This window comes from Leptinotarsa decemlineata, unplaced genomic scaffold (genome assembly GCF_025532065.1).
Source record: "Leptinotarsa decemlineata unplaced genomic scaffold, Ldec_3_MD MMD2_P_RNA_scaffold_5, whole genome shotgun sequence".
Taxonomy (NCBI): domain Eukaryota; kingdom Metazoa; phylum Arthropoda; class Insecta; order Coleoptera; family Chrysomelidae; genus Leptinotarsa; species Leptinotarsa decemlineata.
The window spans coordinates 17,211,507-17,237,051 of record NW_027412532.1 but is presented as its reverse complement, the minus strand read 5'-3'; the positions used below and the strand labels follow the sequence as shown (position 1 = coordinate 17,237,051).

The following is a 25,545-nucleotide window of genomic DNA, read 5'->3' as shown; positions in this document are numbered from 1 at the left end:
ACTGAAAATTCAGCCTTTAATTGCAAGAAAAATCATTATGAACCACCAAAAGGTTGGATGCAAAGAAAATTTATTTATTTTTCGGTGGACAAAGTAATGAAACAATTTTGAACAATCATTCAAATATCGTCAATTGGGGTGACTTTGTCTTCTGGGGTAGCTTTGTCTAGTTTTGAAAAAGCAGTTTCGCGCCTTCATAGTAAATAGCTTAAAAGTCGTTTGAGGCGCTGCAGTCAATGAAACATACCTCCACAATGACAACGGGATATTCTATAGATTGTAGTGCTAGGGCAAAATTTAACTGTTTTATTTGTAACGTGTGTCATCTATGAAAATTTGAGCTCTTCAAAATTACATATACACAACTTCTACGAAAACCAGGTGAGTTTCATCACTCATCATTATCATTAGTAAATGTAATGCAGAATTTAATCCACTTGCAATTTCGTTCCTGCGCCCAACCTGTTGATTGTTATTCGAGTGGGCAATGTCACCACATGTTTTCCACGAAAATTGGGGTCACTTTGCCCACCTTTCATTTAGTTACATTGTAATTTCAATTTTTTTACTTTCTCATCCTCCAGATAGAGAAAGCATTGAAATCAACAAAAAATACGACTTATTTTGTCCACAAAATATTAAAAACTTTTATGTCGTTCATAATATTTCTGTCGACAGTTCTGGCAACTGTAATAGTTATTTTCGATTTTTCGAGCAATTTTTGTGGCTTCACTGTGGCTCTTGTAACACCCTGAGGAGGTGGCTTTGCCCATCTTTTATTTATAGCTTTGTTATACAAAGAAAACATCTGTTGGGCAAAGTGACCACACTTCACAAGGTGACTTTGCCCGCCCATATTTTATTTTTTATTCAAGAGGGGGAATGATATAAAAATGAAATAACTACATAAATCACATCTACACCCAACCATCCAAAGGTACAAATTCTATGTAGAATATCAAAAAATATGTTATATGAAAATTATCAACTTAAATTTAAACATTGGGCAATGTCACCCCAATTGACCGGTAATAAATTTTTTCAAAGTACCCCTTTAAATCTCCAACCAAATTGAAAAATTTTATAGGTAATTATGCAGTTGGTATAAAAAATCATGGGTTGATGTATCAAAAAAAAATTCAACAATTTTGTTTTAAACGAGTCCATGTGTTTTGTTTGACACCTAGTAATCTTTCTACAACTCGGGCATTTATACTTACCTGATCCGTTACTGGAACAGAATATCATTGAAAACCAAAATATTTTCTATCGATTTTGTTACGATTTTCACAGCATTTCATTTCAACCAATTTCTATTAATTTTTTTCAATGAAGGTAAGTTTATCATATCATACCAAGTCAGAAGGTGTATGTGGAATTGTGAAATAAATTGCTCTTTGTATAATTGCTTTACCGTTGTTTTCGAATTTTTCCCTTCCAGCATTTTATCAGCAGAGTTTTTTAAAAATATTACCTATTTAGCTGATTTACAAAAAAATATCAGAGAATTTGAAATACATTTTGATATTTCAGTCATACTTCTGTTTTTGACGGATAACTTTCCAGAGTTACAGAAATATCACCCTGTATTTTCAATTCACAGAAAACATTATTACCTAACGGTAACCTTCATGAAAAGAGAGGAAAATTATTATATTTGAAATATCATTCTATACTCAATTTTGATGATTCAGCGGAGTATTTAAATACATTGAAGGCAACTTCAACTAGCTACCCCAAAAATTAGTCAAAAATATCAACCTGTTCCCAAATCTCGATTTGAAAATTTCTGTTTCGAATGACTAGTTACCATTTTTGCGAGATAAACCTCCATCAAAGCGATTTTACGAGTTTTGTTGACCGTGGTCTGCTAGTTTTATTTCCAGACGTATCGTCTTCAACTACACTGGACATTTTCAAAGTCGATGAGGAGCTGGAACGATAATAATTGAGTGCAACAAAAAAAGTCAACATTTAACAAAATCTGTCTACCTGCACTCATTCGATGAGGAACTGGAACGATAATAATTGAGTGCAACAAAAAAGTCAACATTAAACAAAATCTGGCTACCTGCACTCATTTTCTCTCAATCAGTTCATCAAGTCCTGATTGAAATCTTACAAGACATAGGAGTCAGAAATCGGAGTCAGAAATAGTAATTTGAAATTATTGTAATCCTATCTTCAACACAGATGCCAATCCGTGAAGATGGACAACAGTTACAGCAATCTCAGCACTATTGAGTACGGAGTACCACAGGGAACAATTTTGGAACCACTCATCTTCAATATTTACTTGAATAGAATGTTTTCATTGAAGGTTAGTGGAGATTTTCTGGGTTTCGCTGATGTTACAGTCATATTTTACAAAGGTAATTCGTGGAGCGAGCTTAGGGATACAGTTGCATCAGACTTTCATATAATAACTCATAAATAATAATAACTGAATCATAAATAACTCACAATCAATGTGATAAAACACATTTCCTACCATTTTGCTGTAATAGGACAACTTTCCCTAACTTCGATACAATTCATGTTAACATTCCAACAGAACAGTTCATTATCAAATCAGCAACACCTTCAAAATATTTGTGGGTACACATAGATATAAATCTCGAGTGGAACATTCATATTCAATCTCTATGCTAAAAGTTGAGATTCATTCTTCATGGCATCCTTACTACCAATAAAACAAAGGAAAATACTTTATTTTTTCCTTGAGCAATCTTCGATACGGCTTATTAGTACGGAGTAGTGCCCTAAAAACTTATTTATATTCTATAGAAGTCCTCTAAAGGGGGTTCTTAAAAATTATTTAAAAAAATGAACGCACTTTACTAGCCAATTCTGGAGTATCTGCTTTGAAAACAAACAGAACTCTTCTTTTGTTGCCTCATCCCCAGAAAATATCTTTTACACATTCAAATAAATCATCAGCTTCAGTTATTTTGAAGAAATTGTGAAACGTTAATGAGAACTATAAAACTGAAAAGTCTTTGCTATTTTTCCTCTTCACGAAAGTATATGAAATATTATACTATAGGATAAAAAATATATTTATGTTTCTGGTTCAACTAGAAATAACAAGAAACATTAACTTGTTGGATTTTGACGTTGGAGAAACTGAGATTCCCTGATCTAAATGTTATTTCATGAACAGGAGAAGATGTTGAGGGAATAAGAAATAAACTAGAAAAATCTTATATCTTGGGTGCCATTGAAAAAAACAGAAAATATGAATTTACAAAACGGAGACCTGTTAGATATTTCATGTGAGAAATTATGTACTTACTGAAAGAAATATTCATTGGGGTGGATTTGAGCAATAACAGAAAATTTAAAGAGACAAATATAGAACCTAATGAAGACACCACTAGACTAAATGAAATTGTCATTGAAGCCAATAACTGTAATGGTCATGAAATTTTATTAACTCTTCTTTCTTTTGAATCTTATGTGGATAATGACATTGAAAAGATACATTCAACTACAATATTTCAGCCTGAAATATATTGGTCTTTGTTATCAACTGAATATGATTTGTATTATCAAATATTATCATAGATCACATATAACTTCGACAGAATATATGATGTTGAAGTAATTATTGTAGACGTAAAATGGTTCATTTGAAAAAGATGAAATAACAAAAACACATTTTTCTGAAAAAAAAAAAAGATTATTGATAATTTATTTTATGTTTCACTATATGCAATCCTCATTTGAAAGTACAATAAACTTCTAGAAGGTTTGTTCAATGATAAGGATCGACAATTTTGTCTGGTTGGCTTTCTAGTTTTGTCGTGGTCTTTGGTTACAATCTCCAAACGTTTCAACTGCGACTGTGGCAGTCATCTTCAGTGGCGTGGTTAAAATACTTTTCTTGGCGTATCAACTGGAACTGAAACTGGAGTTTGTAGATTGTAACCAAAGAAGACCACGGCAATACTCGGAAACCATACAAAACAATTTTTTTGCTGTCTCCTTTTACTTTAAATATCAACCGTGATTTTCAAGGGTCGAGTAATACTAATATCTCAGTATAAGAGATTTATTGTTAAATTCTGTTCTATAACCACCACTCGAGTGATGGTCATATCAGCTCAAAATAAGAATAATTTAAAAGAGACTCATTCAATACAAACAATCATTATTTTTCATGGGTCTTTTCTATATCAAAACGTTATTTTTATGTTGAATCGATTCTAAGGACATCATTCATGATATATTATTTTTGTGTACAATGTGAATATAAAAGAATTAGTAATTGAGTATGGGCTGGCCGCATTTCATATTCTCGATTTGAATGACCTGGATTTATTTATCCATTGAATGTGAGTGTATAACTACCGGAAAATTGAGTCCTGATATTGAATTTAATTGAGTAGAATGGTTCTATGAGTTCATCTCTCATTTCCAATCGCTGATTGTCTAAGTCAACTGGATATAAATTGCAAAAATGAAATTTATAATACTTGCATTTCATTGGTTCGGACTTCCATTATCTAATATGATATAAATAGATTTTGAATCGCTGAAAGAATCTATAAAAAATTAAAAAGATCAGCTGAAAAATAACAATTACACCAAGCAATAAAACTCAAATTACAATGAAATTGATTACAAGCAGCTATCAAAAAATAAAAAATTGAACTAATAACACGAGATGAAAATGAAAAATTATTAACAAGAAATGAAAACTAAAAATAGAAAGATGAATCTTCATTTCTTGTTAATAATTTTTAATTTTCATCTCCAGTTGATAATTCATTTTTTTGATTTTTTGATTATTGCTGGTATTTTGTTTCATTGTAATTTCAATATTTGTGCTTAATATAATTGTCATTTTCCAGCTGATCTTTTAAAATTTTTATTCTTTTAAGGATTTCTAATCAATTTATATCATATTAGACAATGGAAGTCCGAACCAATGAGATGCACCACGAAACGTTGTCAACCACCTTCAAACAAACATTCAGAATACTTCATGAAAATGATAATTTGTTGTAAAGGGTTATCAATTGATAAGAAGTATGAAGGTGTGGAATACTTTTTCAGATGCAATTCCAACAGGAAGGACTGAACTCAGGTAAAAAATTGTTTCTGAGCAGAACCTTTTAGTGACCATACCATGAATTATCCACTTGGTGGGTATTTGAGTTCATTCAAACAAAAACAATTTGTTCATCACAATTCCTTCAATTTCCTAGACCAAATTTCAAAATTAGAAAGAATATGGTATCGTTCATTTACATACATGGTTCCATTACACATCATTTTTCTTCTCAAATTATTGATATATGCCACAGAAATTCAATTCACTAATAGAAATGTCTTCAGTAGCTTTTTTTCTGAACTATTTTTGATATGAAAATATCCTACAATTCAAACTCGATTAAATTTTTGCCAATGTCAGCAGCGGTTACGATAAATCATTGATGAAAATGAAAGAGAAATTTCAATTTCCTGCCTACATATCATAGAAGAAGAAAAAGCATATATCCATTGAATAATAATGATACTCGGACTTTATCCATCAATCGAATTACAGGAATGAAAAAAGTTTGTCCATGAAAAGATGTTTCACAAATCAACCCTCAAAAAAAGACGAATTCTATGTACAACATAATAGAAAAATTAGCATGTGGGGAGTAGAACATTCAACTAATCAGAAAATACTATATAACGTTCGAATAAGAAACTAAGGCAGCCAACAAAAATTTGTCTAGTTCAGAAATCTAACTAATTGATAATAAATAAAATTTTAGTTCATTCTTGTAATTCAAAATAGAATGGTGCCTGAATTTTCTAGATATAATGTTAGTATATTCAAAATTTTCATTATAAATAATACTGCGAGAGAATGGAAACAATTACTGTAAAGGTATAATGAAAGTTTACCGGTTGTAAGTGGGTAAGTGGGTATCATTCTGTTGTATATCTCCTCGGTAGGTAATACGTTTTTTTCTTAAAAAAATCAGTTGTTACAGAAAGATAAACGAAACAAATTTCCGTTGATCTAGAATAGCCAGATTCTGAAAATGTGGTCGAAATCACGAATCCCAAATTAACAGCTGAAATTGTATTTCTTGAACACGTTATGAACTAGCTTGTAGCAATGCAGGGCCATGAATATAATGAAAGAATGATATTATTGACAAAATGTCTATATGACATTATATTTCTACTTCGATACAATTGAGGTAAGATATTTCAAGAGTTTATAAACAGAATATTGATGTGTATGCAAGATATTGTAGAAGCTTATACACAGAATATTGATGTGTATGAAATCGATGGTTAGAGTTAACACAAAGGCCCAGAGTTGTGCTTGCTAAAAGTTTGGATGGTTTATTTCCATATCTATCGGCTCTTCTATCTTGATTTTTTTTCCAGGTCCGAAAAGAATCAACTGGGTTACATTTGCATTTAGTTTAAGAACATGTATTGCAGATATATCTAGTAGGTTCAGAAAATAATTTTTTCTGCTGAAGTTTTCCAATTGTAATCAGGAAAAGGAAAATACAATCATATATCATCAGTATAATAGTATTCACACAGTTACTAATTGGTTGACGAAAATCTGAAAAATACAACGAGAATAATATAGGCACAAACATCGAGCCTTGGGGTATTCCTTAAGTTATAGGCAACGTAAATGAGTATTGACCATCTGAGCATATAGTTTGAGTTCAATGTTCAAGTCATGTTGTGAAACATATTTTATATAACTAATTTAGATTTCGAATTTTGAAACCAAAGTGGAACAGATATGTTTTGACTCAATATTATGATACGAATGCAAGATTACACTCATATTTTTTCCTACCATCAGTAGATATATGCAAATCATTGATTGTAAAAATTCGCTAGAGTAAAATACCTATCTGAGAACTCCGTGAATATTTGTCCAATGATGTTTCGAAACGATAAAAGGGCTTGTACTACTATAATTTGAAAAGCTGTCAGGTTGATCTTGAAAATACAGATGTCGTCAAAAAAAGTTCAGGAGTTAGAGAGAACAGACAAATCAGCATGTTTGGAACAGTCATACTCAACTTCGTACATGACTGACTTGTAAGTTCAACGCACAAACGTATATTACGAATATGAAATAAACATAACCCAACATCCAAACATTCCCCCGAGTTAATAGAGGACACTGAAAAAAAGCATCACAGAATTCAACAAGTGAAAAGGGTGAACTCCACACTAACCACAAGAAACGTTGATTCGATTATCCTGAGGTTTAATACCATTACGTGGTTTTACCCATATCAAGGTAATCAGGTAGCGAAAAAGGGAAAAAAGGATTTGGCTTAACCGAAGTGGCCTGTAAAGAATGCAGGCTTAATGTAAAATGTATTTTACTCTCCCAAAAAAAATTACTATAGAATTATATTGTACCATATATCAAGAATAATATGAGTATAAGGAACCGTTTGTAGTATTTTTTCAGAAATATTATAACTATTTGTTACATTCGTCCAGAAAACTCTTTTAACCTAAGCGAACCATCCAAAAATCACAATGAATCAATGATATAGTGTAAATTCAGTACACTTAATCGTAACAAGTTACCTGTTGAAATGGTTTTCATCTTGAACATTAGGAAATTTGTGAAAACATATACAGAAATATAGGAAGAAACATTTTTTTGAATGCTGTTCCGGTCTTTTCATAGCTAGCCTTCTGAAAATTTCAGGATCTCTAGAACTGTAATTCCTCAAGGTTTTTGATCTGAATCCGATTGACATATGATCAGATCTGAACAATTAAATCTTCAGACTGGCTGTAATTTCATTAAAAATGCACCTATAGGGCTAAACTTTTGCAGTAATTCGACAGTAAGTGCCCTCTACTGAAACATAAAAAAATGGACAGAATATGAAGTTGAAATTGATGTTCTGAATGCATCCTAAGAGGTAAGTGACTTTTTTTCGTCGAGACCTAATATTTACGTATTATCAAACAAAATATATAGTTTGTGATATTCTTCTCCACAAAAAATATTGCTCAACGGCTCGATCCAAACCCTCTAATTTCAACGTAGTCTATCATTTCCAATATACGGGGTGCTCTCTGCAAAGTTTATTTGAAGAATCAGGTCAGTGATGAAGTTTTTCATAACCGCATTTGTAAATATCACAATTATTTGCTTTTATTGCAAAAAAAAATCTACGGCAAGTGGATTTTTTGCATGAACGACAACCCTCAAAAGTCGAAATTCTCACGATGGGTTTGATGATAGACAGTAGAAATCGATCGTGCGTCTTAGTTACTTAGTTACTGGAACAAATCACTCATGCCAAAAACCGGTAACAAACCGATATCTTGAAAAGTCACAAAGTTATGGGAAAGAGCACCCCAAAAATTACATACTTTGTTTTAGTGGTGAAAGTATCAAAATATCAATACTGCTTTTTGAAAGTTGTAAAATCTAGGTTTCGAGGAAGAAAAGGCACTCATATAAACCCCTTTGGGATGCGTACCTACAGGAAGTCAATGTTAACGATATATTTTGCTCGTTATTTCGTAAGAAAATAGGTTGAACTGAAACATTGTTTGTGGGTGGGGAGCTCTAAAAGATATATTCATACCAAATTTCAATATTTACTGTTATTTCGGATTTTCATATTTAGATTGCATTGAAAAGCTTCATAAACCCCAAAATTCTGATAAGGCTATAAAGGAACGGAGTAGCAATGAAACCTCGTTTTTTACGTTATATTCGAACATGTTTTTCATGTTTCAACAATATTTTTAATGTTCAAAATGGAAGTTGGTTTTGCACGTTATTTTTAATGAATTATTTTATTTATCAAACGCCATGGTTCAAATCTTGTAATTAATAATGGTGAAACTGGTGCCTGTTCGGATAAGTCGTTGAGTTATTTCATTATATAAAATTATCAGATTTGGAATTTTTTATACACTTGGGAAACGAAAATGAAAAAAAATTAAACCTGATTCAACACAGCAAAATAAGTTCGGACAGATCAACCATAAACAGCATCCTAGGAAAACGAATTACATATTCTTTGACATCAATAGAGCATACGACATGAAAGCATCAATTCCAAACTGAATAACTGGAAAATCAAAGACAACTGTTTAGCTTCCATCTAGAATTTTTTGACCAATCAAAATGTCACAGTTGTTACAAATGAAGTACTATACAGCAAAATATCCTTCGAAAATGGAATCCCTCAAAACTCATGTCATAAAAGTACTTCTTCATAATAGCCATCTATGATATCCCACAAAAATAAAACAAATTCTTCTCAAAGTACGTCTGTAAGCTGATGACTTATTTATATAAAATAGGGGTAAAAATCTCAAACATTTAGTTTCTATCCCCACCTTCCAGAATTTAAACAACGGACAATCTCATATGGTCTGATTGTGTCAACTTCCAGAAGAGGAGTTATGCTGTTTAGCAGAATTACTGATACCACACCCATTTGAATCTCTATTAAACAAACTTGTGGCCATAATATTACATCATTTCGGTATTTCTAGACTTCCTTGTAATCTCATTATGTCATCACATTTTCGAACACTATCATCCATAAAATGATGCCAGTTCATAAACTACCATGAAAAACCCATATACTTATATTGGACAGGTATTTGTGAATGCCTTATTGCATCATAAATCTCAATTCAATACCAATATGAAAGTGGTAGAGTGTTTTATCTTTTTGGAAACATCAACAGCAGCTGAAATGATTCTTGTTTACTGACTATATATTCGCTAATAGCAGTGGTTGTAACATTTAATTGTGCCGTCTTTCGAACGTTATCACCAATTAGTCACAATATATGCAATTTTGTGCATAGTAGTATTATGGTCCTTGTGTAACAACCTGACCCAGTGCTATTATCGTTTAAATTAAGAGTCTTTTATGATTTCATTATTGAATAAATTTTTCCTTACAGAACCGGTATTTGTTAATAGTTTAGGTGATTTTCCGGTAAGTGTGAGGTACTGAATCACAGTATTTGACGAAATATGAGGTAATTCTAAGAATATACGGGAATGTTCGATTAGTGAGCTAATTGTGATAATGATAATTGAAAGACAGTGTTTAAATGCGAATTTGAATCGTTGAATTGAGTTATTGGCTTAGAATAAGCGTACTACTTTTTCATTAATTTATATCATTGAAATATATCAGAGAAAAAGTTTTGAATGATGGAATTTATGTTTAATCACGATGTTCGTGAAATAATGTTGTCATTTGGAGAAAAACAATTCTAGTATGAGGTAAATTATTTTTGATAGATTTCTGATTTCAACTGAAGCCATTACTTCACCCTAAAATTGTTTGACGCTCTCAAGAAATTAGTTTCGAAGATCATCTGGTCATATTTCAATACTACAAGGTGACGTTAGTCAAAAACCAAAAGTAATAACCTTTTCTGAAACAATTCAATGCATAGAATTTATGTAATACGGAGAATTTAACCCTATAGATTTTGGCAGAAAAATATTCATAAATAGATTTGGGAAGCTGAATACACTTATTGAATGAATGAATCGAACAGGTTTCCTGTATGAAAGTGAATAATTATAAAATGTTTGCACAGCGCTTTCGACTTTCGCCATCATCAGTGCTCACCTGAAAGTAAGTGATCTAATTGAAAAGAGAGTTTTGTAAAACTTAAAATTTGAAAAATTTTAGAGGTTATGAAATTTAGAAATATGTTTATGATTACTTTTATGAAGGGGAAGGAAATCTCTATTTGACTTTACTTGAGTATTCAAGCAATGATCATTATTAGAAAGTTCTTTGAAAATCTCGAGCTCTTCAAACAAGTGCAGTCTTAGGAAATTTTTATTATCAATTTTTAAAATTTTGGAATTTCTATTGGGGCTGAAGTTATGATTGTGAAATTTGATGTGGTGGAGAAATGCCGATTGTTCATGTCTTTTTAAATGTTCATTAATGCGAGTGAAGAGAGGTCTACAAGTTCTACCAATGTAAGCTGCAGAACAATTAGAGCAGTCAAGCTCATAGACTCCATTTCTGTGTAATTTGTTAATTTTGTCTTTGGAATTTACCAGAAAGTTGTTCAACTTATTTTGAGATTTAAAAGAAATTTATGTAGCAGGTATGGTATTTTCTGAAGATTTGGAAATAACAGTACACATATTTGATGAATATAAGGTAGAGAACTAGCCAAGGTGATAGAGTTGAAGGCTAATTTTCTATCCGACCTGTGTTTGAATTTACTAATTGATTTGTGAATGATAGATGGTTGATATCCATTGTTGAGAGCAACCTGTTTCAATGTATTCAATTCTGAATTGAAATTGGTGGGTGATAAAGGAATGTTCAACAATCTGTTGACATAACAGTTGAAGGAATCTATTTTATGTTGCATAGGATGAAATTAATTGAGGGGGATGACATGATCAGTCTGGGTTGGTTTCCTGTAAATGGAAAAATATAGTTTGTTGTTAATTTTTGTTATAGTAAGATCAAAATAGTTTAATTTGATATCTTTTTCTATTTTGGTGTAACTTATTTAGGGAATCAAGAATTTCATGTGCCAAATTGGAGTTGCCATGTATGAAAACCAGGCAGTCATCAACATATCTGTACCAGCTGAGGATTTTTTCAATGATGAATGAGTTTTCTAAATTTTCCATTTAAAATCGAGCTAGGAAAGGTCAAAAGAGATTACCCATTGCTAAGCCTTCAGGTTGACTGTAAATTTTTTTGTTGAAAACAAAAAAATCTTGGGAAATGCAAAATTCAAGTAAAGTTAATATATCTGTATAATATATCTGTATGAATCAAATACTACAAATATGGCATATACTCGTTTTGATACTTCCTGTTGCCTGATACGTGAGTAATCATAAACAATATTCTAAATTTCATAACCTCAAAAATTTTTTCGAATTTTAATTTTTACAAAACTCTTTTTTCAATTAAATTACTCACTTTCAGGTGAGCACTGATGATGACGAAAGTCGAAAGCGCTTTTCAATACTTTTATAATTATACACTTTTATACAAAAAAACCTCTTCGATTTATTCAAAATATTCATAGTTGACATCAGAAGAAAAATCCTCGATTAGGTTATGGCATTCATAAAATAGAGGGAAATAGAAGGTACACATTCAGTTATGGATACTTTGATATTAGAGTTCCTCTGGGGTTGGTCTTGGTCATATGATATTCCACCTATATACCCATTGATGACCATTCCCAACATAAACATAATCGTAGATTATACATCAATAATAGAGGAAACTAGCTGCTCTGTGGAATCCCAACTAAACCTAACATGTAGAAGATTGGCTTGGCTGATGTAAAAACAATCGACTGACAGTGAATACTGAGAGAATAGTTGTTCTACAATTTCATGAAAAAAAGTGTGTGGGGCAAGCTATTGATATCAAAAAAATGATATATTATTCTGGAATCAAAATGTTTCTAGTACTACATATTATAGTCTCTGGGAGGCTATGGAAATTTCATGTAGACCAAGCAAAATGATGAATAGCAGTTTCTGAAAAAAATTTATTACGCAATGGTTCCAATATTGAACGAGTTTTCATTTTCTAAAAACATATAATATACGTAGATATTTTTAACGGTATATTTGAATGTAAATATATGTATGGTGGTGTGAAATAACCTGATTCTGAATTCGTGACGTTTTACGGTCTCACTCATTTCCAATATGGAGTGTAAGATAAAAGACACCATAGAAGTTTATTGAAAAAACCTCCCACTCTAGCAGGGTCAAAGATTTTCAATTTCCTTCCTTCAGATATTGAAAACGTTCGAGCTGTCGATGTTCTCAAACATACCTTGTAACCAAACATAAACGATATTTCATTTTCAATACCATTTTCATTTACTTTTTTAACTACCCTTCGGAAGAGGGGTATGAGAAATGATATCAATCACTGAGGAGGTTATGGAAATGTCAACTCAATTGAGAGCAATAACAAATTCCCTGACATAACACAACTATTGAATACCATAATTTCAGTTTATTGTTTCAGGATTCTATCACCTACATTTCTACAGGGTTCACAAGGAAGTTGGGGGGTTCATCCGACATAAATTCACTCGAGGAGTATCAGATTCATATATGAACGTTTCTGAGTTTTCATATTTGTTCCCGAATGATAATTACCTGCTAGGTAACAGGCATACATTCTATTAATGCAGTTCATCGATCCAGTGAGACGATTTTGTAGCTTATCGTCATTTTTTCTTCAACTACCTCTATCGCATGTATTAAGTTCACATTTTATAAGAAACAAACAATGGTTGACAACTAATAACGAAAGGTACCTCAAAACCTTGAAAGAACTCTGAAGAATTTAAAACGAATTTGTGGATTGTAGATCGTTTAGGTTTGTTTTTTATGATATAGCCACCGAATATCATTAATATAAAACGTGCCTTAATGGTTACAGAACAACTAAATGGAAAATATAAATAACCAACTTAATCGAATTGATTACATGAATTCATTTGCTAAAAGTGAAAGGATGAGGAAGTCATGAAGTTTGAAAAAATCAATACCATTATCACTTACATAATCATAATCGAATAGATGAACAATTTATTATAGTTGTTGAGTTCTTTGAAAAAACATATAATAGTCAATATGTCGATTCAAAATGATTCACATTGGATATTTTACTGATATCAATATTTCGTGGAGTGAATATGGATGATTTTTAAATCAATTATTTGTAACAATTAACTTGAAATGAAAGCTTACCAAATAATGGATAATAACGGACATCAATATCAAATATTTTATCATTGCTCAAGTGTCTGTGATATGATAAATAACTCAGATCGGTTGTGGAGAATTTATTGAATTTTTGTTTGGAATATCATTTGCTGGTTGTTCGGTTTGTCAAAGTGGCATGATTGAAAATGTTCCGTTAAATACACAATGTTTCACAAAGTCATGATATATTGTGTACAGTTTGTGGATAAAAATATAATATTCAGCATACTTTTATAATAAACGTTCTCTGATGATATTCAATTTCATTAGTTATCACAGAACATTTAAGTATTTTTTTCGTGAAAAAAAAAAATTATAAGATTATTTCATCTTTAAGATATTCCACAAATGAGTGTGGTATGACCACAAAAACGTCAGCTATGAAGTTTGAAGTCCACAAATATATCAGTTGGCATGAAAAAAACGTCACTATCTTTTTTACATTATCATCAGAAAATTTTCTTCACTCAGCAGTGAGTTCTGATATCTTGGAATACTCTAAATGTCACTGAAAATGATTCAGGAATGAATTCCATAAAAATATCCAAAACAATGTTAAAAAATAATCAATTTCATATAAAAAAGTATTTTAAGACATTCCAATTCGAAAATATTTCAATAAAAATAAAATGAATTGATTAGTCGAATTCTAGAATGAAATGGAAATGGAACGGAAATTTCATATAATGATTCATAAGAAACAAACGCATGAAAATTTTTCAGAACAAAGCAACTGACTGCCCATTTTCTTCACAAAAAGAACCCCAGTCATACTTTGAGCGTCCACAACAATTCTGAGTTTTATATCATCAGGTTTCTTACCATTTCTCCCTATACAATTTTCATCGCATTACACGTATACACATATTTTTCAGATTTTAATTTTTTACTTCCTCTAAAAATAGGGGTGTCACAAGCTCCTTTTACTAAGTGTACCTACTTTCTCTCATATTAACAACGGTTTTCTTCCATCTACAAAGCGTTAAGTAGTGTCATGATCCATATCAAGACAAGAGAGGTTGAAGGGGGCAGTAGTTCATTTGACGAAGATCTGATTTTGCTCAAATACGTGTTGACACAAGGAGCTTCCTCGGAACCTGAAAAAAGAAGTCTAAGTCAGATGAAAGAGTTAAAACAGTTGGAATTACAAATTATTCTGAACAACGTCATACCAGCCGATAGTTTTTCAAATTGCTGTGAATCAAATTGGTTTTAATTCGAGGAGTCTAGTCCTCTTCAGTTAGTTGTACTGCTGAGGAATGAGCTATGATAGTTCAACAAGTTTCTAGGATAATTCAAGCGGGATATTGTAGTTCGAACTGTATTAATTTGAACATTGAAGTGATATGCAGCTGTATTTTGCTGCGTACTTCTGACATATATCACTCTGGATGGAATCAAGCAGGCTAAGTTTCACTTCCCGTGGAAGCAAGTATGAGTAGTATTTCAGAAAAAGTTCAATTTGTGCATTATGCATTATTGAAAGTCGCTGGGACGTGTACAGTTTTCTCATTCAAGGTTTCTGAGAATTTGACTTCACTATCGCATGATGATTGTTTCATAATGAAGTATCTCTTAGACAAACGATGTTAGTAGTTGGCGTCAGTTCCAATGGAGCGTCAACACCGACCCCGTGTAAGTATTTATCCTTGCCAGTCCAGCTCTGTCAGATTACGATGTCGCGAAAGATCAGTTGCCAAATTTTTTCTTCAGGTAAGTAACCTGCAGCGATTTCAGAGACGTGTGAATGCATCACACCAGTCACTTATTATGCGCCAGTTGCTGACTCATTATGCACCAGTCGCCCCTACGATTCATCGTTGTATTTGGCTGGTCTGTATCACTATACTAGGTAACTCCAGAGACTATCACTGTTGACGGCCGCAGGTGTCAGCAGAAGGCATTGTCTAGATCAGGCGGTCCAGTCCAGTGGGTCTGGTTTCAATTACTGTTCAAAAAAATGTGTTCAAAATCTGTTTTTACGTTAATCAGCTGTCGCCCCCATACGAACGACAACTCTCAGAAGTTGAGAAATTTGTGCGAGCTAAGGACTAACGAGGTCTTAACTTTTAACGTGTGATTACTAACACGGTTGCAGAATCATTCCAGCTTCAACCAGATACATTCTCTCGAGAAAAATATCTGGTCGAGGCGGGAATCGAACCCACGGTCTTCCGATCGTGAGTCGGGCGCACTACCACCGCGGCCGATCTCTGTCGATACTAACATGCGCCAGGCAATGGTATTGTGTGAATGATCATTTAGATATCGCACCAATCTCCCAGTCTTACAGCTGATCATTGTGGCAGAAACGGGATTGTTTTCTGCACAGTTGTACATAAATGGGCATTGCAATGTCAGCATTAGCCCAGTATTAACATTTTTTCGTGCCAGTCCAGCGCTGTCAAATAATGGAATGAAATAGTTTTATCAAGTGTTTCATGAAATGGAAGAAGAAGATGATTAAATCGCAAATATCAAGAAACTTCTGAAATTATCTAGTGAGCATATGAAAATCAAATGCGATTTCACCGACTTGAAGAAACTGAAGCAAAAGTTCACCAACTTGTCCTTGAATGCATCTCTTACATGTTGAAGCTAGCGATATTAGGCCTATCCAAAACGCGTGAATCATATGCTGATTTGAAAATAGCATTATAGAACAACTTCGAACCAGTTGTGAAGAAGAAAGTCTTGCGTGTTGGTGAGAAACAATTCAACTTCGAAGATTTTAATAATGATAATAATAATTGAAAGGCTACTCAGTACAACAGATAGTAACTTAATCTAACAAATGTCAGAATTCAACACCTGCACATGATAAATCAAGGCAGAATTCCTCTTTCATCCAACCAGAGAAGATTGAAAAATCAGGAGACAATTCCTTTGGGTCTACCAACGTAGACCCAAAGGAATTCTATTGCAGATGTAAGCAGCTGACAGTTAAACCAAAAAGAAATTAGGGAACCAATCGGAGGATAAAAATAAATGAAAACATATTAGGACCACGCTATACTCAAGTAGGATTACCACAAGGCAGTATTTTGAGCCCTTTACACCAGTTAGTTCGTTCATTAGTGTATCACATGCTGAAGTTTCAAAAGACTTTTTTGGAAGATAAAATCAATCAATCCAAACATAATTTTCACAAAGTGATTATAAAGATATAGTGAACAGTTGTTATCAAAGGGAACATCTATGAGAATCCGTGAAATGCTCTGAAGTGCATTTAATTAAGATAAGTAATAAAAAGATGCTGTCTGTGATTGCTGTGCTGCAGTATATCACGAAAAATGTGCTGATCTAGACCCTTCTGAACTAAAAGCAGTCGTAATTCAAAAACGAAATCTTCTCTACTTCTGCACAAACTGCAAAGAAAATTTCAAGAAAGTACCAAAAATCATTGGAAAATTAAATGAAGTATTGGAAATCAACAAAAAGTTTGTAGAAGAGAATAAAAAGTTGCAAGAAAGCTAATGAAAAGAATATGGCCAAAAATCTCAATCTTATTGTCCAAGAGATGCATGAAAGACAATCAAGGGAACCTAATATTATTGTATGTAATATACAAGAATCGAATCTGAATAATCAGCGTGACAGGGCCAAAGAAGATATATAAAATATAAATGAAATTCTTGGTGACCTTTCTAATGAAGTAACCATCAGAAAGACTTCCAGACTTGGTGAATTTTCCGAAGACAGAAACAGACCTATCAAAGTAGTTCTGTCGAACAGTGATGAAGCCCTTTATGTTTTACGGAACAAGAACAAAATTATAGTTCCTGGAATAATTGTATTTGGTGACCAAACAAAATTACAAAAAGAATACTATCTCTCAGTCAAGTCTAATCTTGCGGATCTCACTTCTCAGGGAGTAAACAACAAAGAGATCCGTTATATCAACAATATACCAACAATTGGGGATGTTTCTCCTAAGCAGAAGCGAAAAAGCTGAATCAATATCCTATTATACCCTTTAATACTGATATCATTTATATAAATATACAAAGCCTAATAGCAAATCATGACGAACTCGTGCATGACATCATTTGTTACCAGCCTTCAGTAGTTTTACTCAGTGAAGCCCGAACAACAACCAACATTGAAGACTTTGAACTAGATATAGACGGCTACAGGAATGTGAGAATTGATTCATCTAGCAGGCATACTGATGGTGTTGCGATTTATTTACGGAGGGAATTTGATTTTAAAATATATAAAAAAGTTTGTATTGACAGGGTTTATTGGTGTTCAATAATTAGCTTTAAGATGCATGGTGAGAACATATTCTTAGGCTGTTTGTATCGTTCATATAATTCTAACTTCAGTCAATTCATGGATAATTTTGAAATTTGGGCAGAACATTTTTTCGATGAAAAACGCCGATGTATTCTACTCGGTGACTTTAATCTGAATTATTTAAATAATAATGACAGAAATGTACAACAATTCAAATGTTTCACAGCTATACTTGGTGTAGAACAACTAGTTAATGAGCCTACAAGGGTGACTAACAACAGCAACTCTTTAATTGATTATGTTATGCAGTTATGCTTGAAGAAGCTATTGTATAGCGAAACACGTGTCGCGGTTTTTGTAAAACCCTTATAGTGAAAATCATAGAATGAACTCTATTAGTTTTTTTTTGATTATGTATTGACCAATCGAGGTACCTTTCAAGTGAAAGTTCACAATACTCCCAAAATTGCCGATCATAGTGTAATAACAATGTTGATTAGATTTTCATCAAATCTTAATAATGATCAAAAAAAATTTTAGAAATTTTAGCAGGAACAATTTTGATTTATTGAACACTGGATTAATAATGGAAAATTAGGATTTGTACTCAACTGATGTTAATGTTATTTACGACAATCTGATGGAGAATATAAAAAGGCAGGTAGAACTAATTTCACCATTGAAATCATTCACAATAGAGAAAAATCAACTGCCCTGGTATGACCATGAAGTTGTATGTAGCAAAGCAAGGAGTAGCATTGATGTAAACAAAAGACAACTGAACTGGTATATATATAAAAACCACAGAAATGAAGTGGTGAATCTTCTCAAAATAAAAAAAATTAAGTTATTATAAAACAGAAATAGATAATAGTTCAAGGAATCCGAGAAAAATGTGGAAAACACTCAAAACTCTTATCAAACCCAACAATGCACCTATACCTACCCAAATAATTTTTGAAACAACAACAGCTAATTTAGATTACGACAAGGCTGAAATGTTCAATTCTTTTTTCATTGATAGTATACTATCAATTGAAAATGGTATTCCCTTAGCCCACCCTTGGTCAAACCAAAATTTTAGTAAATAGATTAGACAGCAAGTGCAATTCAGATATTCTGAATAATAAAGTGCTGAAAAGTATCTTTCATGTGATTGGTCCGATAATCTTGAACTTCATTAATTCGTCACTTACTACTGGTGTTTTTCCTCATCAGCTTAAAACAAGTACAGTTGTACCAGTTCCCAAAATAATAAATGCAAACGAGGCTATTAATTTCCGACCTATCAATACATTACCAAGCTTGGAGAAAGTACTTGAATTAGCTGTGTACGATCAAATTCTTGACTACATCAATACAAATAAACTTTTAATGGAATACCAATCAGGGTTTAGAGCTGTCATTCCTGTGAAACTGCTCTTCAAGTAACAATATTCAAATGGAAAATTGATATGAATGCAAATAGGTACATTGTAGCAGTGTTCCTCGATTTCAAACGAGCTTTCGATACTATAGATATTTCAATTCAACTTATGAAACTACAGTACTATGATTTGACTGGCAACGTTTTCAATTGGTTCTCTAGTTATTTACAAGAGAGGTCACAGTGTACTAAAGTGAAAAACTACATTTCAAGAAAAAAGCCATCAATACAGGTGTTCCACAAGGTAGTGTATTAGGTCCGTTACTGTTCATTTTATATCTAAATGACATCAATCATATTCAGGACTGTGAATTTATAAACCTCTTTGCAGATGACATTTTGCCGACAGCAAGCGATATCAGCTTAACGAATGCTGTCAAAAAAATTAATAATATGCTTATTAGAACATCCGAATTCATCAATATCAATAAAATGAAACTCAATATAAACAAACCAAATCAATGATCACAACCACTCAATATAAATATAATCTAATCGACAAAAAATCCATAAACATAAAAATATATAGTGAAACAATTGAATCGGTTGTGGAATTCAAATACCTCGTATTTATGATAGACAACACTCTGAGCCTAAGAAAACATTTTAATTACATTCATAACAAAATTATTAAAAAAATATTCTTCTTTACAAAAATTAGTAACACGTTGACATTTGAAACATCACTAACAGCCTATAATACGATAATTCGACCTCATTTTGGTTACTGTCCAACACTTCTCAACCTTTTTGTTGCAAACTCTATATCCTCTTTGCAAAAACTACAAAATAGATGTATGCGTATACTCCTAAAATGTAATAGATACACCCCTATAATGACCATGCTTCAGGTTCTTGATTGGCTATCTGTAAAAGACAGGCTTTCCTATTTTTCCAAGATATTTATTCTCAAAAGTATTACTGGAAAATTTCCTACCTATTTCAACCAGTTCATAACTTATCAAAATGAAATCCATGATTACCCTACACGAGGGAATAAGAACTTATATGTTACCCGAACAAAATATACCATGACAATGAATTTTCTTTTCCACAAGGGTCTCTTGGACTACAATAAACTTCCCAATGATATTGAATGTAGTGACTCCATTTTAATTTTATAAAACCGTCTAACTAAATATCTGAAAGAAAAATATGCTTGAGTTTAACAACCACATTTATATCAGCTTTTCAGTTCATTGGTCTATCGGGAGTTGTACACTCTATTCTCTGATTTTATTTATTTTTATTATTCTTGTTATACTTTTGCTTGTATTTTCAAAATGTGATTGTTATAACAGTATTATGTATATTAGGATTCCTATATTAATAAATGCTCTTATCTCTCTCTACTATTCATTATCTACACTGCAAATATAAACCATTATCTGTCCATGTCAACCAAACTCATTCAATTTGCGGACGACTTCTGTTTCTACAGCGAAGGAAAAAATATAGAGCAATTTTTACGAGAACTCGACTTAAACATGAATATAGTTGGAGAATACATTAAAGATCTTGGAATGCAAGTTTCACATGAAAAATCAGCAGCGTGCTCCTTTTCCCGAAGCCGTTTCCAACAAGATCAAACAGTATCAATAGGACCATACATTTAACCATACAAAAGTTCAGTAAGATATTTAGGAATTGTAACAGATAAGAAATTGAGTTGAAAAGAACAACCTTTTACAGTAAGAGCTGAAAAAAGTTTGAACATTAAAAAAGCATTTTGTAAAAATAAATAGGGGGCTGATCCGAATACTGCTTTAACATTTTATAAAACCCTGATAAGGTCCATTTTGGATTACGGGAGTATTTTTTACAGTAATGCAAAAAAAACTAATTTGAAAAAAGTTGAGAACATAAAAAATAAAAGCCTGAGAATATGCTTAGCATTACTCAACAGCTCACCCATTTCAGCCCTTCAATCGGAAGCAGTAGAACCACCACTACATCTGCGTAGACAACTACTCAGCCACAAATTCATCACTAAATTATATGCCAAGAAAAGTGATTTATTATTCAAATTACATGATTTGAGCATTTTGGGACTGACCAATAAATATTGGCGTAAGAAAGTTTTGCCACTTATATGCAATAGTTATACCAAGGCTTCTAGTTTTGCAGATATGATATATTCCAATGAAATACTTCCCTTATTCCAGGGCGAAACACAAGATTACAATCATTCCATATGTACAAACTACCCCACTTCAAGGGAACTACCTTACTCAACAATCCAAAATATCTTCAAAGAACGAATGTCCAATAAATGAGCTAATAGAGAATATATCTATACAGATGGCTCAATAATAGATAATAAATGTACTTGTGCATTTTACCATTCCAATAATAAATATTCATAAACTTTTAGAGTATCTAATAAGGCAGCGATATTTTCTTTGGAAATCGTAGCTATTCAAAAAGCCCTTGAATATATTAAAGGAAATGATAGAACGAATTGCATGATATTTACAGATAGCAAAAGTGCTGTAGATAAATTCGGAAATCTACAAATAGACAGCAATCTTTAAAACATTCTTTTGAATATAATTAATTTGAATGGAAAAATTCTAGAAAGTAACAAAACTCTAGAAATTGTATGGATTAAGGGTTATGCAGGAATTGAGGGAAATGAAATTGTGGATAAAATGGCGAAGAAAGCAGGTGGTAAAAATATTTCTAATATCAAAATACCATACATGGATCTAAATAAAGTGTTCAGAGAAGAAATGTTATATCACTGGCAGAAATTATACTCTGGATCAACTTCTTGTCAGAGATATAGGATAATTCATGAGAATCCGCAAAAGTCTCCATGGTACATAAATGAAATTAACAGAAACTTCATCAGATCAATTTGCAGAATGCAAACTGGACACGCAATGTACCCAGAATATAAATTCAGAATAGGATTATCTGAAAATCCAAATTGCTCATGTGGAAAAACACACAATCGGAGGATGCCTCAAATAAAAGACGCACAAGGTCAGATAGCAAAAAGTAAAAAAAGTACTTTCCGTTTTGTTATTTCTCAATTGAATTCCATTTTATGAAAGTAATTATCTATCTTATTGATTGCATAAATTCAAAATGTTATTAGTTCATTTATTCAGATCAACATAAAAATCAAAGTCAATGTTAAAATATGCTTTATTGTCTGAAGATTCATATCTCATTGACAAAGCTTAGTTTAAATAATTGAAAAAACCAAATTACACAAATTAGTTATTGCTACTTAGTCAGGTAAAAACTATTTGAGTAATGATCTAAAAAAACTATACACTCGAAAATAATATACATTGCGAGTTTGTTGAATGACATTTCAAGTATCTAGTTACTTCATATATGTACACCTAACAAAAAAGTACAGAAAAACATAACAAAAACAAATTGTATTCACACAGAACAATACAACATTTTTCAGCAGATAGGAATGCATTTGGAAATTTGTCAATTCTGATTAGATAAAATGTTTTGTGTTTTTTTAATGTATATATTTCGGAGGCCGATGTCGAACCTTGGCTTGGCACCGAGTTTTCCCTTCTAGTCTCAGTCGTCGTTAATATTATTGAAATGGGTAACGATCTGCCAAACGTCAGTTTCTGAACGAGAGATGTCATTGCCTTCCCTCATTCAGGCTTGACTTTTAAGGGCAGTTGACTCCAGCAAAACCTTTGTGGTTTAACCTAGCACATCTGGTGCTGGATTCTTGTGCTCTAGTGTTACCTAGTAACAACTGAAACCTATTCAATGACATTGTTGAAAGAATAGAAAGTGATTCAAATATTCACCGTAATTGTTGAATAGTTGAGACTAAACATCGATCTAAACATTTTGAATTGTGTTTAGAAAACATAAGAGTTTGATGATTTTAAGAGATTGAATATATGATTGAATGGAAATTAAATGGGACGAACTAATTCTATCTAGATTGGAATCAAAATTAGTGATTATACCACTGAGGAACTAGCTACCCACCCCGGGAGCAATGATGAAACTAAATATATATTCACTCACCGGAAATTGAAGCTAGCAGTGTTTCATGGACGGCTGGCACCCCAGTAAAAATATCAAAAAATGCATTCTTATTGCACATCCACAACATGAAACGGACCTGAATACAAAATTACAGCCTTAGAAAATATAGTGGTACAGAGAAACAGTGATGGAAAGGTAACCTTCATATGTAAAGGTACTCTTTTTATCCTGAGTAGGGCCACTCCAGTTGGAATATTCAGAAATCCCACCTTATTGTACATCTACAACATAAATTGAACCCACATACGAAATTTCAGCATCCTTAATTATGGCGGTATGGAGAAACAGTGATGAAAAACTAACTTTATTTTATGAAAGCGTTTTTTCCGCCGCGGCTGGCGTCTCAGTTGGAATATTTGAAAATCCTTTCTTATTCCACACCTACAATATAAAATGAAGCTACATACAAAATTTCAGCCTCCGAAAATATAGCGGTACGGAGAATCAGTGATGAAAAGGTAACTTTCATATGTAAGCGTTTCCCTTTCAACCCCAGTAGGGGCGCTCCAGTTGCAATATGTGAAAATTCTTCATCATGGCGTATCTTGGACCTAAGAAGCACCTATACAGGGTCTTTCACGACTAGCGTTCGTTAGGAATATATGGAGAACTATTCAAAATAAAAACTTGAAATTTTATGGTAGTGAGTTTTACAAAATGGCCTTCTCAACTAAAATATTTTCAAATTCTGGTATCATTCCGTTATACCGGAAGTTGTGTGCAACTTCCTTATTTCAAGTAGAACACCCTGTATTCCATTACATTTTTTAATTTCTCAGCACATTTTACAGCACAGCACCACTCCGAAAAAATCATAACTCATAGACAGTAACAGTTGAAAATGTGGAATTTCACAGAATCACACTTCAAGCATCGAGTCATGAACAGGTCCATCGAATTTTCGAAAATAATTCACAGGGTGGTCGAAATTTCCACCTAAAACATCAATCGTGATGAAACACGATTCTTTCAAATGTAAACCATATACTATTCTATAATTTTTGGATACTACGACAAACAGATATCAAATTCATGAAGAATATCTTATACCTAAAATACACCCCTGGCAAGATATATCCGATTTTAGGAAATATTTGAAATGTAAATCATTTGAAGCAATATCAAACCATGAAAGTTTTGAAAACAAATGAAGTTAAAACAAATATGTCAAAATTTGATGCGATATAATTGTAGTTTCCTATTAGTGTCCAAAATATTTCGTTTGGGATATTCTAATGAAGATTTCCTGAATTTAATAATCATTTATGATGAGTGCAATAAGATGATGGACAGAACTTGTGTTTTTGCGGAAAGATTTCCAAATCTACATAGACCCATTAATATTCTGAGAAGACTTCTAAGAAACTGCCGTGATTTCGGATCTTTTTCGTCTGTCATCAACAAAAAAAAATACGCGTGAACAACGAGGACATCGAAATTGTAGTTTTGGCCTACTTCACAGCCTATCCAGAAAAATCGTTGAAAGACGCAGAAAAGTCACTTAGAATTTCATGTTCGTCAATAAACCGGATTTTAATCAAACATAAGTGGCGTCCCTTCAAATATCACCAGGTTCAAAATCTGAAACCTCACGACTTACTCGCACGAGTGGAATTTTGCAAATGGTTTCTTATCAAGATACAGGAGCACCCTGAGTTCATGAAGAACATGATATGGACAGATGAAGCCAAATTTGCCAAGAATGGTATGTACAACCGCCATACTTTTCATTTTTGGGCAGCAGAAAATCCAAAGCTCGATCGCCAACGCAACTTCCAGGATTCATGGAGTTTTATTGTTTTTTGCGCTATAAAGAAAGACCGAATTTTATGTTTATATCCTCATGAAGATACTTTGAATAGCTATAGATATGCGCATATAATTAGGAATGTGGTTGGTGAAGCCATAAGGCATGTTTTTGAACAATATCGTTTCAAGTTATGGTATCAGATGAATAGAGCCCCTGCAGATAGTACTGATACCGTTGCTGGGTTATGGAATGGAATGTTGGAAGATCAGTGGTTTTGCTACAATGGGTCATTTATGTAATGAAATACAG

At 32.5% G+C, this 25,545-nt stretch overlaps 1 protein-coding gene across 1 annotated transcript in view; it reads right to left on the bottom strand.

Annotated features, from left to right (window-relative positions):
• Positions 1 to 25,545, bottom strand: part of Ace (Acetylcholine esterase) — a 488,528-nt gene that overhangs the window by 7,596 nt on the left and 455,387 nt on the right. The window contains 1 exon segment of the mRNA XM_074169648.1: positions 14,721 to 14,877. Within this exon segment, the coding sequence (XP_074025749.1) occupies positions 14,753 to 14,877 (125 nt within the window). The 3' untranslated portion in view covers positions 14,721 to 14,752.